We start from the raw sequence: 16,303 nt of genomic DNA on the forward strand, positions 1-16,303 counted from the left end.
TTGGTGGGTTTTGAACTAATGGCAGTCTGTGGATGGCACACCGTTATGGGGGATCTGTGGCTGACACTGTTATGGAGTGTATGCAGTTCAGCCCCTAGCATTAATGAAGTGGGCGGGGCTGAAGTCTGACTGACTGACTGAGTGAGTGACGTGCGCTACCGGACTGTCCACTGCGTGCATAGTGAGTACTGCTTACAGATAAGAGATTACTGGTAGTTTAGCAAAGAAGCACTGCTAGGTGCTGCTGCATACCCTGTACATGTGATGGCTGCTCTGAAAGGGGCGCAATGTAATGGGGCCCGGCACAGTCACTGAACTTTATTAAGCCAGGCCACTGCCACCAGTGCAGCAACTACTACCCCGATAGCGCCCTTGTCTACATGTCACTGGTACATCTCAGGCTGCTATGCCTATGCAGCACAGCACAAGCTGCGATGTGCTGGGCATGTAATATTGCTCTATTCGCTTTATAGGACTCACAGCCATTTTCCCCATAAGGGAGTCTTATACAGCAGAAGATACAGTAACATATATTGAGGAACATGAAATTAGATAAAATGGTCAACCGCATTAAGGCATGGGCTACATGGAGATCCTGCGTGTGATGGGTATCACATAACTAAGGCTACTTTCACACTAGCGTTGTTTAAATCCGGCGTTCAATTCCGACACCGGAACTGCCCGCCAGATCCGGAAAAACGTGTGAAAACATATTACATTTGAATCCTGATCAGGATTTTGATCACAATGAAAAAATGCATTTGAAAAAAACGGATCCGCCATTTATTAACTTTTTTTTCACATTTTTCAGGTTTAACATGCAAAAGCCGGATCCGGTTTGACTGAACACACGGCGCTGGATCCGGCGTTAATGCAAGTCAATGGGAAAAAGGCCTGATCCGGCGTTCAGTCAAAGTGTTCAGGATTTTTGGCCGGAGGTAAAAATACAACATGCTACGGTTTTCTGAAAAGCCTGATCAGTCAAAAAGACTGAACTGAAGACATCCTGATGCATCCTGAAGGATGGACTCTCTATTCAGAATGCATTAGGATAAAACTGATCAGTTCATTTCCGGATTTGAGCCCCTAGGACGGAACTCAGCGCCGGAAAAGAAAAACGCTAGTGTGAAAGTACCCTCAGGACTGCAATGTAGTAGTGCAGTCATAGAAACTAATAGGATTACGGCAACTTGCAAGTCACGCTGAGACCCCTTTCATTTCTAGGGCTGCACTGTTAGGGTCCATTCACACATCCGCAAATGGGTCCGCATCAGTTCCGCAATATCGGGAACGGGTGAGGACCCATTCATTCTCAATAGGGCAGAATGGGATGCGGAGGGAACAATATGTGCTATCCGCTTTTCCGGAGCACGGCCCCGAACTTCCAGGTGTATGGACCCTTACACTGCAATTCTTGCCAAAATAGCCATGTAGCTCCAACCTTAGGATTAGCAGATAATTTGACGGTGAAATTAGAGTCAGGTGTCGTCTTTAGCTAATTTCAGGACTGAAAAATCTGATGTCATTTTAGGTCAAATTTAGGCAAAGATATTGAACATTCTAAGGGTTCTCATACTTTAAACACCACTACATACATAGAGATTTTTGTATATCTGAAAAGGATCATTTAGACTATTTCCTGACAACAGTCATCGAGGAACATTTTACGCCTGTTTTTTGAGCGTAAAAATGTTGTTTTAGACAGTTTATTTTTTATAGTCACATTTACTACTGAAATTGCACCTCTGTTGGAGGCTTTTGCGCCTTGTTTGACTATTTTGAAGTTCTATCTATTTATGCAGGTGTGCCTTTTTTTACGCCTTTTTGTTTCAAAAACAGCTCTAATTTCTACTCCAGTCCAGGGCTGGCGTACTTTTCTTCATCAGTTTTGAGCTCATTTGCAAAAAAAATTTATGTGTATAATAATTAGTCCAGTCTAACTGAATATGAATCTGGCTAACTGAAAAATAACCACCAGAAGTCCGACTAAGGCCTCATGCACAAACGTATTTTCATTCCATGTCAGTTCCGTTTTTTTGCAGACCTTATACGGAACCATTAATTTTTTATGGATCCGCAAAAAAAAAAAAAAAAGAAAGGTACTCTGCTGTGTGCATTCCGTTTCCATATGTCCGTATTTCCGTTTCGCCAAAAATAGAACGTCCTATTGTTCGCATTACGGACAAGGATATGACTGTTCTATTAGGGGCCAGCTGTTCCATTTCGCAAAATATGGAATGTACACGGATGTCATCCATATTTTTTTTGTGCATGAGGCCTAATACCAATACATCTAGTCTAATTAATGAAGTACTGTGACAGCTCATCTTCCCAACCAGCCATCCCCACAATAGGTGAGTGATGCAACACAGTCTACACCAGCTCAGAGCCCGCCGTCACTCTCCCACGAGACTCCTGAAAATAAGGCAACCAGGACCGCTGGATCTTCCCCACATCCTTATGCGGCAGTTGCTAGCCCTGGTCCTGCTTTTCCCTCCTTATCCCGATATGCACCCACGTCCAGAGGCTCATGTTCCCAGCAAGGTGATTCCCCAGTCATGATCCTCAGGTCAGCACAGCCACCAGGCCTCAATGAACATAGTGATGGCTGGCACTGAAAGGCTCATCTTAAGGCCCTGCCTACAAAGTCTGAGCTGGACTCTATTTCTCTGCTTGGAGATCTCATATAGACATTGCACCAGGAAATTAAACATGTTGGTCAGAGGGTAGCTTAAATGGAGGATTTACAGGAGCAGGTGCTTACTGTTCTGGACTCACACCATATAGCCATAAACTATGACACTATGCAAATCAAGGACATTCTCGTCCATCTTGACGATATTAACAACAGAAACTAGAGGAATAACCTCCACATCCAGGGACTACCAGAATCTGTGTCTCATTCAGACTTAGAAACCTGGGCCCATGACTTCTTCGGCAAGTTGCTGAATCGGGATACTGACCACCCCATTGAGATTGACCAGATCCATAGTACACACTGTCCTAAATCAGGCGATCTATCCCATCCACACACAGTCGTTCGCAGAATTCATTTTTTCAATGACAAAGAGGCCAACCTCAAAGATTCCATAGAGGCAGGGGCAAACCTTGAAAAAAAATAAACTTCTTATTTTGCTTGAAATACAACTAGCAAATTCTAGCAGTTCTCCAGGACCACATAATTATCTATAGATGGGGCTAACCATTTAAAAAAAAAAAAAAAAAAGGGAAAACATTGATTTCTGATAAACCTGCAGAAACTACTAGACACCTTCAATCTTCCAACTCTTGACCTTCCAGATTGGCCAAGACCTCGTTCGGTCTTTGCAACAACTCTACATAACACACTTCTACGTCCAAGCCCCAGAGGCATAGAGGAGAACGCGTCCAGAAGCAGCATAAGTATTTTTATAGACAGCCTTGTATTGTCTTCATTTCCTTCCTAATGAAGGAAATGAAGACATCTGTTCTATTATGCCTAGATAAGATCATTTGTGGCGCTAGCGTATAGCACTGTCGTGCATTAGACTAACACCCCTTTTTTCGATTATTCTCTTTTTGATTTTTCGCTGTCCATTCAAAGGGAACACCCAGTGTTCTATATGCATCTGTCATGAGTTTTGTTTGTGTACTACTATGCCCTCTTGTATTTTGTACTTATTACGTATTGTTGCCAGAGATCAGTACGGCTGCCAACAATAGCCTTTGTCCTCTCCTTTCCTCACTTAGGGACTAAAGCACTTGTTGTCTGTGACTATGGTCAATGATATGTATTGCACTTGGCAGAATTTTCCCTTTTTTCCTTGTATACAAACTATTTCACAGTGTCAGTGTCCACCCCTACCCTCCATTTTTCCTCATTATGTTCCTTCCCTGTGTAATTGACCATGCAATGCTGCTAATGCCACTTTCTGTATACCCACCATAATGGCTGCCCTTTTGTTTCAAATACAATGCTAGAGGTCTTAAACAGGAGAAGCGTAGCCAGACACTACACCGATTCCATAAGAAAAGAGTTACGATAGCTATGTTTCAAGAAACACATTTTAGGGCGTCTTCTATTCCTAAATATTACAGTAAATATTATTCTACTTGGTTTTATCGGCTTAGCAGCGGGTAGCCGCTCTATTGCTTTTCATAAAAACGTACAACATACTGTCTTGTCGTCAGATATTGATATACTCAAGCTTTCTGTTGCTCATGTTTACTTTCCTAACCAGGGCCAGATAGCTAATTTTCTGAGGACTGCAGATCCAAATGCTAGGTTTGCAGATGGTTCCTCCATCATCGCTGGAGGAGACTTCAATTTTGTGATGGAACCCAATGTTGACTCCTCTATCTCCTCAGTGTCTCTACATTCTTTTAAGACTGTACTTGCCACGCTCAAATTAGTTGAGAGTGTCAGGGATTTTAGTTTCCATTCACAGGCCCATAACAGTTATGGTAGGCTAGATCATCTTTTTATTTCCCTTAAACTCTTACATTCTGATCCCTGCTGCTCCATGATACTTTCCTATGGTCAGACCATTGCCCAGTCTATGGTTTACTTTGCTCCAATAGCCAACCCCCATGCTTGCATACATGGAGGCTGAATGACAACCTCCCAAACTACTCAGTTTGCCTAGCAGATATACGCAAATCTATTTTAGACTTCACCCACCACCATCAACATGACAACAGCGGCTCTCTTGAAATGGGAAGCTCTCAAGTGCGTCCTCATTGGTTTATCTATCTCTCGCAGAGCTGGATTGAAAAAGGAGCGTGCTCGCAAATTCACCTCCCTTCTTTCAGACTTAGCCACTAAAGAGACCCTGAATAAGTCCTTTCCATCAGACCAGATCAAAGTGGACATCCCCTCCCTACGTCAGCAAATACTTAACATTTAAAAGTTTGTATCCTTAGGGAACAGGATCAAACGGGGTATAAGTATGGGATAAAAGCAGAAGGTGGTTAGCGAGGGCGCTACATCCACAGATACTTCAATTATATGTGTTGTCACAATACATCATCACGAAGACTCATACATGCCCCTTCTAAGATTGTATCTGAATTCAAGACGTATTACGCCAACTTTTACCACCTCAAGGTTGGGAGCGGCAACTTCAGAGGACATCCAACAGTATCTAGCTGAGTTTGGCCCTGAACCCATATTCACAACTTCATCTACTTGTCTAGGTGAAGATTTCACCTCACCTGAGCTCCTACACATCATTAAAAACCTTAAGACCAGGACTTGAGCCCCCGACTTTACAAGGTGTTAAGTGACATACCAGCCACCACCATTTTACAAGCCTTTAATTCTTAATTCATTACCGTTATAACCAAACCTGGTAAAGATCCTTCTTTATGCGTCAATTACCGACCCATTTCTCTACTTAATGTAGATTTAAAACTTTATGCCAAACTCTTTGCCCTGCGGCTGCATCCACACATGTATTCATAGAGAGCAAGTGCGGGACAACACTTTAAAGTCCATAGGTCCAATATCCTGTCCCCGAAAACTGAAGATATCCATGTGTCTTCTCTCTTCTCATGCAGAAAAGGCCTTTGATCAGGTAATTTGGAAGTTTCTAACAGAAATCCTCTCCTATCTGGGCCAGGCGACCAAGATGATGGAAAGGATTTTAGCATTATATACCAGCACAGGTTCGAGTTAATGGTTCACTATCTAACCCCTTCTCCATCCGCAACAGGACCCAACAAGGATGCCCCCCTCTCCCCTTCTTATATATCTTAGTCATGGAATCCCTAGCCAATGTCCTTAGAGCAAACCAGTCTATTAAGGGACTTTAAATCTGCCCAACTGAACTATCATTGTTTGCGAACACTCTCTGCCCCCAGAAAAGGATGACCCTCATCCTTCAGGAATTTGAGACCTTTGGGGTCTTGGTAACTTTAAAGTGAATGTACAGAAATCAGAACAATTAAAGGGGTTTCAAGGTTCAGAGCTGAACCAGGACATACCCCCGTTTTCACCCAGACAGCCCCCCTAATATGAGTATCGGAGCATTTCATGCTCCGATTCTCTCCCTTTGTTGGGCCATCTCCCAGTGTTGCTGGTGACGTCACCGGCTCTGATGGGCAGGCTTTAGCGCTGTCCTAGCCGTTTTACAGGCTAGGGCAGCACTAAAGCCCAGCCATTAATGCCGGTGACATCACAGGGCTCACCTGGGCAGAAGCCTCCGCCAAGCAGTCCTGGTATATCACCGGATCTCCTAAAAAAAAAAGCCTTTGCCCTGCGCGATTCAGTACAGGGCAAAGGAGAGCATCTGAGCATGAGATGTTCCAATGCTCATATTTGGGGTGCTGCCTGGGTGAAAACTGGGATATATGTCTGGGTTCAGCTCTGAACCTGGACAGCCCCTTTAAATATCACTCTCCCGTCTCAGGAAGTTACACATCTCAAAGGATCCTTCTCCTTTAAAAGGGCAAGTGAGTCCATTAGATATATGGGCATTCACTTAACTGCAAACCCTTCTCAACTTTTTGAATCTAATTATAAGCCCCCTATTGAGATCCATTTAATCTAGTCTTCAGAAATGGTCCTCGCTTCATATTTCTGGTTTGGCAAAATCAATGCCCTCAAGATGGACATCTTACACAGACTCATTACCTCTTTCACACAGTTCCATGCAAGAACCCACAGGTACAGTATTTTTTACCTGCCAAAGAGGATGGCATCTTACTTTATATGGAAGGGTTCTGATGTGAGGTTGAGCTATAGTTTGCTGACACGCCCAAAGCTTTCTGGGGAGCGGGCCTACCCAATTTCCTATTGAGTTATAAAGTTGCGATTTCCAAATGTGTCCTTGATCTTATACATAATCGAACTTCAAAACTATGGGTGGCGATTGAACATGAAATATCACCATCCCTGGCTTCTGAGGTTTTCTGGTTAGCACCTTCTATGTCTATGGTCAGGAGTTGCAGATCTCACCACCCACATATGTCTTAGGAAGTCCTGGTGCAAGTTTCCCACTATTTTATAATAGATCATCCTGATGTACCTTGAGGCCTAAAAAATACATTGACTTTTCAGCCCTCCTCAGGGAACTTAACAAGAGTCTGGTCTTTGTCCCCTTTGAGACCTCTCAAATATAATCCATTGCTCTCCGTGTAGCTGGTTTCGCCATTTCCAACTCTGCAATTTCCTTACCTCCCTGGCACCTGGACCACAGCTTTGTACGCCTCTTTCTAGCTTTAAAAAACTATGCATTGCCTACTCAGTGCCTAAACACACTCTTTGATTTACAACTTCTTGCTCACTGAGGAGATATGGGACGGGGCACTGAAATGTTACTCCAGTTTTCCTACTCCACCCTCCTACTTTTTTGTGACTTTTTAAAAAGTCTCATTAATAAATATAGAGTGAAACCCAAACATAGCTAACCATGCCCATTTTTAAAAACCTGAGTGAATAGTGTAAAAAGGAAAAAAAACTCAACATTTTTACATAAGTGATCTTAAAAAAAAAAAAATTTCCTACTTACCTGCAATAGGATTGGAGTGGATGGAGGCAGCAGGTGGACACTTCTGCATTTTTTCATAAAGTCTGGATGATTTTTCTATAAAGAAAACAGTGGCACAATTTGGCGGAATTCATGCACAACTGGCATACTTGCTTGGCATCAAAATTACAAAGTATTTTTGAATCGTCCTTTCCAGTAAGGCAGCATGTCTTAAGTTGCCACAGTGCGCACCACAAACGTGGTGCAAAATTCTGGCACAAAGTAAGCCAACTAACATGTGGTATAACTTAGACTGGACAGTACAGTATAAAGATGTGCAAAATTTGTCATCCAGCATCGGCCACTGTGATAAATTTGGCGCATCTTTAGAATGTCTTCTGCACGTTTCCACTGTCTAAATATTAGACTACTTGCACACATGCAAAAAAGGTATCCGTTAGGCTGCCAAAGTTCATTGTACCCGGCACAGCCAGAGAGGGTCCTGCACCTCTGGACTCCTTGACTATAGGATCCATCGTTATTCGCACTGGTTCTTGACTGACCGAAAGCCAGCGCTCATGCCAGAAACTGGCCGGATCCCATTATAGTCAACGGGACCTGGAGATGAACAGTAATATCCAGCTTGGCCAGATCCGTTGAATTCCTGTTCCTCTGCCGGATACCTTTACTGCGGGTGTGAAACTAGCCTAAATCCATGAGATTTGTCAATCAGGCTAAAAGTCTTTCTGGCTCCTGTTCCTATTATTCATTAGCTCGAAGATCCTCATATTAGTTTTAAAAATATTAAAACTTTATCTGTGTCTTTTTTATTAAGTAACCACAAGAACCCTCTTAAACTTGCCATACATGAGATTAAAGTTGGCCAAAATGGACTATTTCAGCAGACTAACTTTTGAAAAAGTAGGGACGGCAGATTCTTGTCTGCTGACAAAGTACTGGCATTGGCCACACTGCAAAATTCTGTCCGTTGTGAGTCGAAACTGTATATGGATAGGATGACTACCCAATCATTTCCCAATGTCCTCAAGATTTCTGTCTGAATGACGACAACAAGTGGGTGCACAACCCAAGATACATAAAAGCAAATCAATACTCATAATTACAACCTTTATATCACAAATTCATACCATGTCTAACAAACACCATAAAAACATTTGAAAATGAAACACACAATGGGGTTGCTATGATACATAGCCACCCACTCCCTATCCCCCAGAAACAAAGCCAATACAGATATCAGGTAAGCACAAGGATATACATGAGGCAAACTTGAGAAAACACCCTACGTGTATTGCCAGCAACCTGGTTTCATCAGGGGTGTGTGACTACTGAGCAATGGGACCCTTTTATACATGATAATTACATAAACCAATTAAGGAGAGAAAGATCACATGAAAAGAATTAGAAGTATATTTACCCGACTTGGCGTCCAGTACTCTGGCTGACATACCCAATACCATATGCACTGGGTTCGCAGCATGGCTCCCCAGCATGTTGCAGATTGCCGTGCGCATGCATATAGTACGTCACGGCTAGGGGCGGACATAAGATGTATCAAGTACTATAGGCTTATGGAGAAAGCGCAGGCACCCGCTGTGTCACAGATATATTGTGCCCTAAACAGTCATGCGCTTACATCCACAGGTGCCAGGAGTTAAAAGGAAGCAAGTACGCACACCTAGGGGGTAGCCCTTCCCTCACTCCGGGCTGTAACGCCCCTGCCCTAACCCCGCCTCTAAGTAGTGTAACTGACACCTGGCTCAGTCGCCGGGACCGCGCTTGTACAGGCGGCGCATGCGCCGTCGGACTCGAGCACGATCCTGTAACTGAATCGCGCGTGAGGAAGAGAAGACAGGCAGGCATCGGGGACGGCACATGCGCGATTCAGTTATAGGATCGCGCTCGAGTCCGACGGCGCATGCACCGCCTGTACAAGCGCGGTCCCGGCGACTGAGCCGGGTGTCAGTTACACTACTTAGAGGCGGGGTTAGGGCAGGGGCGTTACAGCCCGGAGTGAGGGAAGGGCTACCCCCTTGACTTTCTAGCGTGACTTCAGGAGCTGGATACGAGGACTTTATAAGTCGTTTTTTTCATGAATATCCATCCCAGGAAAGCGGCACAAGAATGCATTGAAACACAATGAGGATAATCTATAAGGTACTGGTAATAGTTTATTAAGTGAAACCCTGGTGAAAGGTTCGCTTTAAATCATAGTATACTATGATCATAGAATCAATAAGGGTTATGGTTATTCTATATCTTTTTGAATCATAGTGGCATAAGTTTTTAGGTGTCTCACTATTGTTATATATTGTGAACTAGGGAAGTTATTATTATTTTTTTGAACGCATGGTTTACCATAGGCAGACTAGTAGCCATTTCTGATGCCTTTTTCTTTCACTTCTTTTTAGACTTACCTAGAGATTTGGTGGCCGGTACTATAGACCATCATATGCTACATTATTTGCCCTTCCTTTATATGGAGTATGTGCTACAGCAACCTATTTGGTTAACTAGCACAAAAAGGTGTGGTGTTCTCAAATTCTGGCACTTTGGCACTTTGTGAGAATTTTTGGTAGGTTTCCTATGGTATTCGCTTATGTGTCTATCATTTGCATTTGCTGTATAGCCTCTTAATCATGTCTCAATGAAATAAGTGTTGCGGTTATGCTATTCTATATCCTTTCATAAGCTTTTAGGTGTTTCACTTTGAAATATTGTGTACTAGGGCACGTTTTAATTATTATTTTCTGAACACATATGATCATTAGAGTTGTAATTTTATGGTTTGCCATAGGCAGACTAGTAGACCTTTTTTCTAAAGACTGAGCAATTTATGGTTGTTGTTTCATGTAGACGCGATGCATCCCCTTCACCTGGCAAACCGCTGATGACAAATCTCTTTTGACTGTTACTGCCAGGCTCTATTCATGTGGTTGGCTTGGCACTTAATTTGATTTACATATTTAGCTTTACACACAACACCGATAGAGAAAATTAGCCCAAAAGACAGTGATGGCTGTGTGCTTGAGATTGAAGCCGAAAAAGCACCTATAAATATACAACATAGCCGTAAAGAATATACAGGGAGTGCAGAATTATTAGGCAAGTTGTATTTTTGAGGATTAATTTTATTATTGAACAACAACCATGTTCTCAATGAACCCAAAAAACTCATTAATATCAAAGCTGAATATTTTTGGAAGTAGTTTTTAGTTTGTTTTTAGTTTTAGCTATTTTAGGGGGATATGTGTGTGTGCAGGTGACTATTACTGTGCATAATTATTAGGCAACTTAACAAAAAACAAATATATACCCATTTCAATTATTTATTTTTACCAGTGAAACCAATATAACATCTCAACATTCACAAATGTACATTTCTGACATTCAAAAACAAAACAAAAACAAATCAGTGACCAATATAGCCACCTTTCTTTGCAAGGACACTCAAAAGCCTGCCATCCATGGATTCTGTCAGTGTTTTGATCTGTTCACCATCAACATTGCGTGCAGCAGCAACCACAGCCTCCCAGACACTGTTCAGAGAGGTGTACTGTTTTCCCTCCTTGTAAGGCTCCTTTCACACTAGCGTTCGCTGGTCCGCTCGTGAGCTCCGTTTGACGGGGCTCACGAGCGGACCCGAACGCAGCCATCCAGCCCTGATGCAGTCTGAATGGAGCGGATCCGCTCAGACTGCATCAGTCTGGCGGCGTTCAGCCTCCGCTCCGCTCGCCTCCGCACGGACAGGCGGACAGCTGAACGCTGCTTGCAGCGTTCGGGTGTCCGCCTGGCCGTGCGGAGGCGTGCGGATCCGTCCAGACTTACAATGTAAGTCAATGGGAACGGATCCGTTTGAAGATGCCACAATGTGGCTCAATCTTCAAGCGGATCCGTCCCCCATTGACTTTACATTGAAAGTCTGGACGGATCCGTCCGAGGCTATTTTCACACTTAGCTTTTTTTTTGCAATTTTAATGCAGACGGATCCGTTCTGAACGGAGCCTCCGTCTGCATTATTATGAGCGGATCCGTTCAGAACGGATCCGCCCGAACGCTAGTGTGAAAGTAGCCTAAATCTCACATTTGATGATGGACCACAGGTTCTCAATGGGGTTCAGATCAGGTGAACAAGGAGGCCATGTCATTAGTTTTTCTTCTTTTATACCCTTTCTTGCCAGCCACGCTGTGGAGTACTTGGACGCATGTGATGGAGCATTGTCCTGCATGAAAATCATGTTTTTCTTGAAGGATGCAGACTTCTTCCTGTACCACTGCTTGAAGAAGGTGTCTTCCAGAAACTGGCAGTAGGACTGGGAGTTGAGCTTGACTCCATCCTCAACCCGAAAAGGCCCCACAAGCTCATCTTTGATGATACCAGCCCAAACCAGTACTCCACCTCCACCTTGCTGGCGTCTGAGTCGGACTGGAGCTCTCTGCCCTTTACCAATCCAGCCACGGGCCCATCCATTTGGCCCATCAAGACTCACTCATTTCATCAGTCCATAAAACCTTAGAAAAATCAGTCTTGAGATATTTCTTGTCCCAGTCTTGACGTTTCAGCTTGTGTGTCTTGTTCAGTGGTGGTCGTCTTTCAGCCTTTCTTACCTTGGCCATGTCTCTGAGTATTGCACACCTTGTGCTTTTGGGCACTCCAGTGATGTTGCAGCTCTGAAATATGGCCAAACTGGTGGCAAGTGGCATCTTGGCAGCTGCACGCTTGACTTTTCTCAGTTCATGGGCAGTTATTTTGCGCCTTGGTTTTTCCACACGCTTCTTGCGACCCTGTTGACTATTTTGAATGAAACGCTTGATTGTTCGATGATCACGCTTCAGAAGCTTTGCAATTGTAAGAGTGCTGCATCCCTCTGCAAGATATCTCACTATTTTTGACTTTTCTGAGCCTGTCAAGTCCTTCTTTTGACCCATTTTGCCAAAGGAAAGGAAGTTGCCTAATAATTATGCACACCTGATATAGGGTGTTGATGTCATTAGACCACACCCCTTCTCATTACAGAGATGACATCACCTAATATGCTTAATTGGTAGTAGGCTTTCGAGCCTATACAGCTTGGAGTAAGACAACATGCATAAAGAGGATGATGTGGTCAAAATACTCATTTGCCTAATAATTCTGAACTCCCTGTAAGATCCAAAATCTTTATTGTTACAAAAACAACATATAAAAAAAAGACATATATATATATGTGGCAATACAGACACAAGAATGATAATAGACTATCAGTGGTATGTCAATACAGTAAATCCCATTTACCCCTGACAAGTACCAAAGAGATAAAAGCTCAATAGATCATAGTAAAGTGCAAAGTGCATTAGATAGGGATAAGCATGGGAGAGATAGCTGCCCAGTATATACAGACCAGATAGTCCTGACCCCGACGCGCATTTCGCTGTCGCTTCCTCATACTTTAGCTTTACCTGCCTGCTCTCTGATGTATAGCATACTTTTTTCTGGCGCCTGCACATCTTATTTAACTCTGCAACTTTGTGATAGTAGTGGGAGCAGGCACAGCGAGTCACGCGGCTCATGAGTGTGTGCTGGTCTCCTTTTAACTCCTGGCAGCTGATTGTGGATGCAGGCTCATGGCTATTTACGGCACAACATATCCATGTAACACAGCGGGCACCTGCGCGCTTAAGCTTTCTCCATGGGCCAATAGTACTTGGTACATCCCATGTCTGCCCCTAGCCGTGACGTACTATTTGCATGCACACAGCCATCTGCAACACTGCGACCCCAATGCATATGGTATTGGTTATGTTTGCAAGGGTACTGGCCGCCAAGTTGAGTAAATATACTTCTAATTCTGTGATCTTTCTCTCCTTAATTGGTTTATGTAAGTATCACATATAAAAGGATCCCATTGCTCAGTAGTCACACACCCCTGATGAAGACAGGTTGTTGGCGATACGCGTAGGGTGTTTACTCCCTCCCCTGGTTCAGGTTGCACTAATGGGCTTATTGTATTACAGGTTTATGCTGCACATTTTAGCATTTGCCTATAACGTATTTTACTCTATCAAGTTTGCCTCATGTATATCCTTGTGCTGACCTGATATCTGTATTGGCTTTGTTTCTGGGGGATAGGGAGTGTGTTCATTTTAAATGTTTTTACAGCTTTTTTTTTTATACATGGTATGTATTTGTGATATAATAAAGGTTGTAATTATTAGTATTAATTTCTGGTGTGTTCACCATTATTGCCTACCATCTGTTCTTTGGTGCTCTATAATTTCTGTCTGTATGGCAGGCTTTATTGATTTGATCGTGAACTGACCACAAGGAGTCTGAATTTTAGTCACCGTCGATCATATTGCCAGGGGAAGGCACAGGAGTGGCAATTACCAACCAAGTAATGCATGGTCGCACCAGGATATCTAGAGCCAATCTTTTCACAGTTTCTCTACTCTATTCCCTCCATTATGATACCCACATACCCGTAATTTTTGTATCATGGACATCATCTTCCTGCTTTAGGCTACATGCACACAACGTTTTTGCGGTCCGCAATTTGTGGAACGGAACGGGCGGGCTATTGTAGACATGCCTATTCTTGTCCGCAAAACGCACAAGAATAGGACATGCTATATTTTTTTTGCGGGGCCTCGGAACAGAGCAACAGATGCAGACAGCACACGGAGTGCTGTCCGCATCTTTTGCGGCCCCTTTGAAGTGAAGGGGGTCGCACCCGAGCAGCAAAAACTGCGGCTCGGATGCGGACCCGAAAAACGGTCATGTGCATGAGGCCTTAATCATAGGAAATTCACAAGTGGCAACAGCTATTGGCAACTCAGTATTAGGATGACATGTTTGACGTCTCACATTACTGCAAGGACAGTTTTACTACAACCACACTTTCAGGAAAATCTTACCATTCGGGAGCAATTGAGCTGACGAGAAACCTCAAGGATTTGATCTTCGGCTGCTTTACAGATTACACAGTCATCGCCCTCAAGAGCTACGCTATTTACCAACACAAAACTGGAATAAAGAAAACATAGTAACTGGTTACACAGTGATAAAATGAGTTTTCCACAACCTGAACAAAAGTCCACTGGGAAGTTTGAAGAAAATCAGTTTACTGCTCCCAAACCAGACAGAACTAAGTAATTCCAAATTAATATTAAAAGAAATGTAACAAGACATGACCCATAAGGCATTCAGTACTGTTCCATATAACACATCATATTCCATAGTGGAAACAATGAAAATGCTACTTTGTTAAATGCAATATCTTACAAGGCATCTAATGGCACATGTGGCATATTGAGAGAATGTTATCTTTCCTCATCGTCCTCGACAGCATCTAGGGTTGATTTATTCTACCTCTGTATAAGGACAAAACATACACAAACAACAACAATTAACCACAGTATAAAACCCCGCCTCCGGCACTAAACTCCAGTGACAATGTATTCTGTCCTTCCTGGGACAAGTAGCTGTGGCTACTTACAGCATGATACAATATGTCTTTATTCAGGTTATCTTGCTTGTTTATTTTTGTTATGTAAACTTTGCTTCCTCCATTAATCCTTTCACACCTGCAGCGGGCATCATGACCGGCATGTCTCTGCCGTTTCAAACAGCAGAGACATGCCGCTAATTACCGCGACCGGCAATAATGCAGATTGCGGTAATTAAAGGCTTTAGATGCTGCGATCAAGTGAGAATATGTCATCTAAATGGTCAAAAACACGAAAGCTCTCGCTTCCAGGCATTCCACTGACATCCCCTGCAGCCAATGGAACCCATCTCTATTAATAATTCTGATTCCTCTGACTCAGATGCTAAAGTCACAGTGGAAGACGTATGTAAACTTCTTAAAACTGTAAAAAGAATTGTTGAGGCAGAAGAAAACCAATTGGCATAGTTCCTCAAAGCAACCAATCAGATTCCTCCTTTCATTTTGCAAAGGAGCTGTCCAAAATGAAAGGTGGAATCTGATTAGTTGCTATGGGCAACTAAGCCAGTTTTACTTTACACCAGTTTGATAAATGACCCCCAAAGTGCCTAAAAGTGGGAGACAGAGCATTTTCTATTCACCCCTAGAACTTTTCCGCCACATCCTATAATCAAACAGCTTATGCAGAATAAGTGGAATAAACCTGAAAGTTCAGATTTAGGAGTAAGGTTCAAATCTATAGATAGAGTTGAAGATAACGATTTTGAAAATTGGGACACCCCTTCAAAAGTAGCAAAATTGTCTAGAAGATCAGTGTTTCCATCCGATGACTCTTCATTTTTAAGGAATACGATGGATAGGAAAGACGACACAGCACTTAAAAGAACCTTTACTAATGAAGCAGGCATTGCTAAAGCTTCAAGGGCAGCCATACCGGTGGAAAGACCATTAAGGATTTGCCTAAGTCAACTAGCAGAACAAATTGCAGCAGGTACCTCACGGGAAAAACTTCTTCTGATGATTCCCAAAAGTAAGCCATCTTCTGAATTTCTCAGCGATTATTCTGTGGATTTGTTACAGCTTTCATCCAGAACTATGGCGCTATGCAATTCTGCGTGTCGGGTGATCTGGTTAAAACCATGGAATGGTGACACCTCGATAAGGAATAACTTCATCTCCCTCCACTTTGAGCTGGGGTTTCTCTTTGGTGACCGTCTAACAAAGATCATGAAGAGCTTTAATGAAGAGAAAGTCATCTGTTTCCTACTACCTCTTCAACCAGAAATAAACATCCCAGCTGTGATGAGGGGACATCCTCTGCGTCTACAGGAAAGAAGGTTTGTACACAAACATAGAAGAGGATTCTTTACGGTAAGCGCAGTGAGACTATGTAACTCTCTGCCTGAGGAG

General features: G+C 43.0%; 1 protein-coding gene across 5 annotated transcripts in view; it reads right to left on the reverse strand.

The window, feature by feature from the left end:
• Positions 1 to 16,303, reverse strand: part of MPPE1 (metallophosphoesterase 1) — a 174,757-nt gene that overhangs the window by 26,499 nt on the left and 131,955 nt on the right. For all 5 annotated transcript variants that reach the window (XM_044293654.1, XM_044293652.1, XM_044293651.1 and 2 more), the window contains exons 6-7: positions 14,364 to 14,472; positions 7,491 to 7,565 (exon numbers count right to left, since the gene is read on the reverse strand). In XM_044293654.1, the coding sequence (XP_044149589.1) occupies positions 7,491 to 7,565; positions 14,364 to 14,472 (184 nt within the window). The remainder of the gene's footprint in view (positions 1 to 7,490; positions 7,566 to 14,363; positions 14,473 to 16,303) is intronic.

Source organism: Bufo gargarizans, chromosome 5 (genome assembly GCF_014858855.1).
Source record: "Bufo gargarizans isolate SCDJY-AF-19 chromosome 5, ASM1485885v1, whole genome shotgun sequence".
Lineage (NCBI taxonomy): Eukaryota > Metazoa > Chordata > Amphibia > Anura > Bufonidae > Bufo > Bufo gargarizans.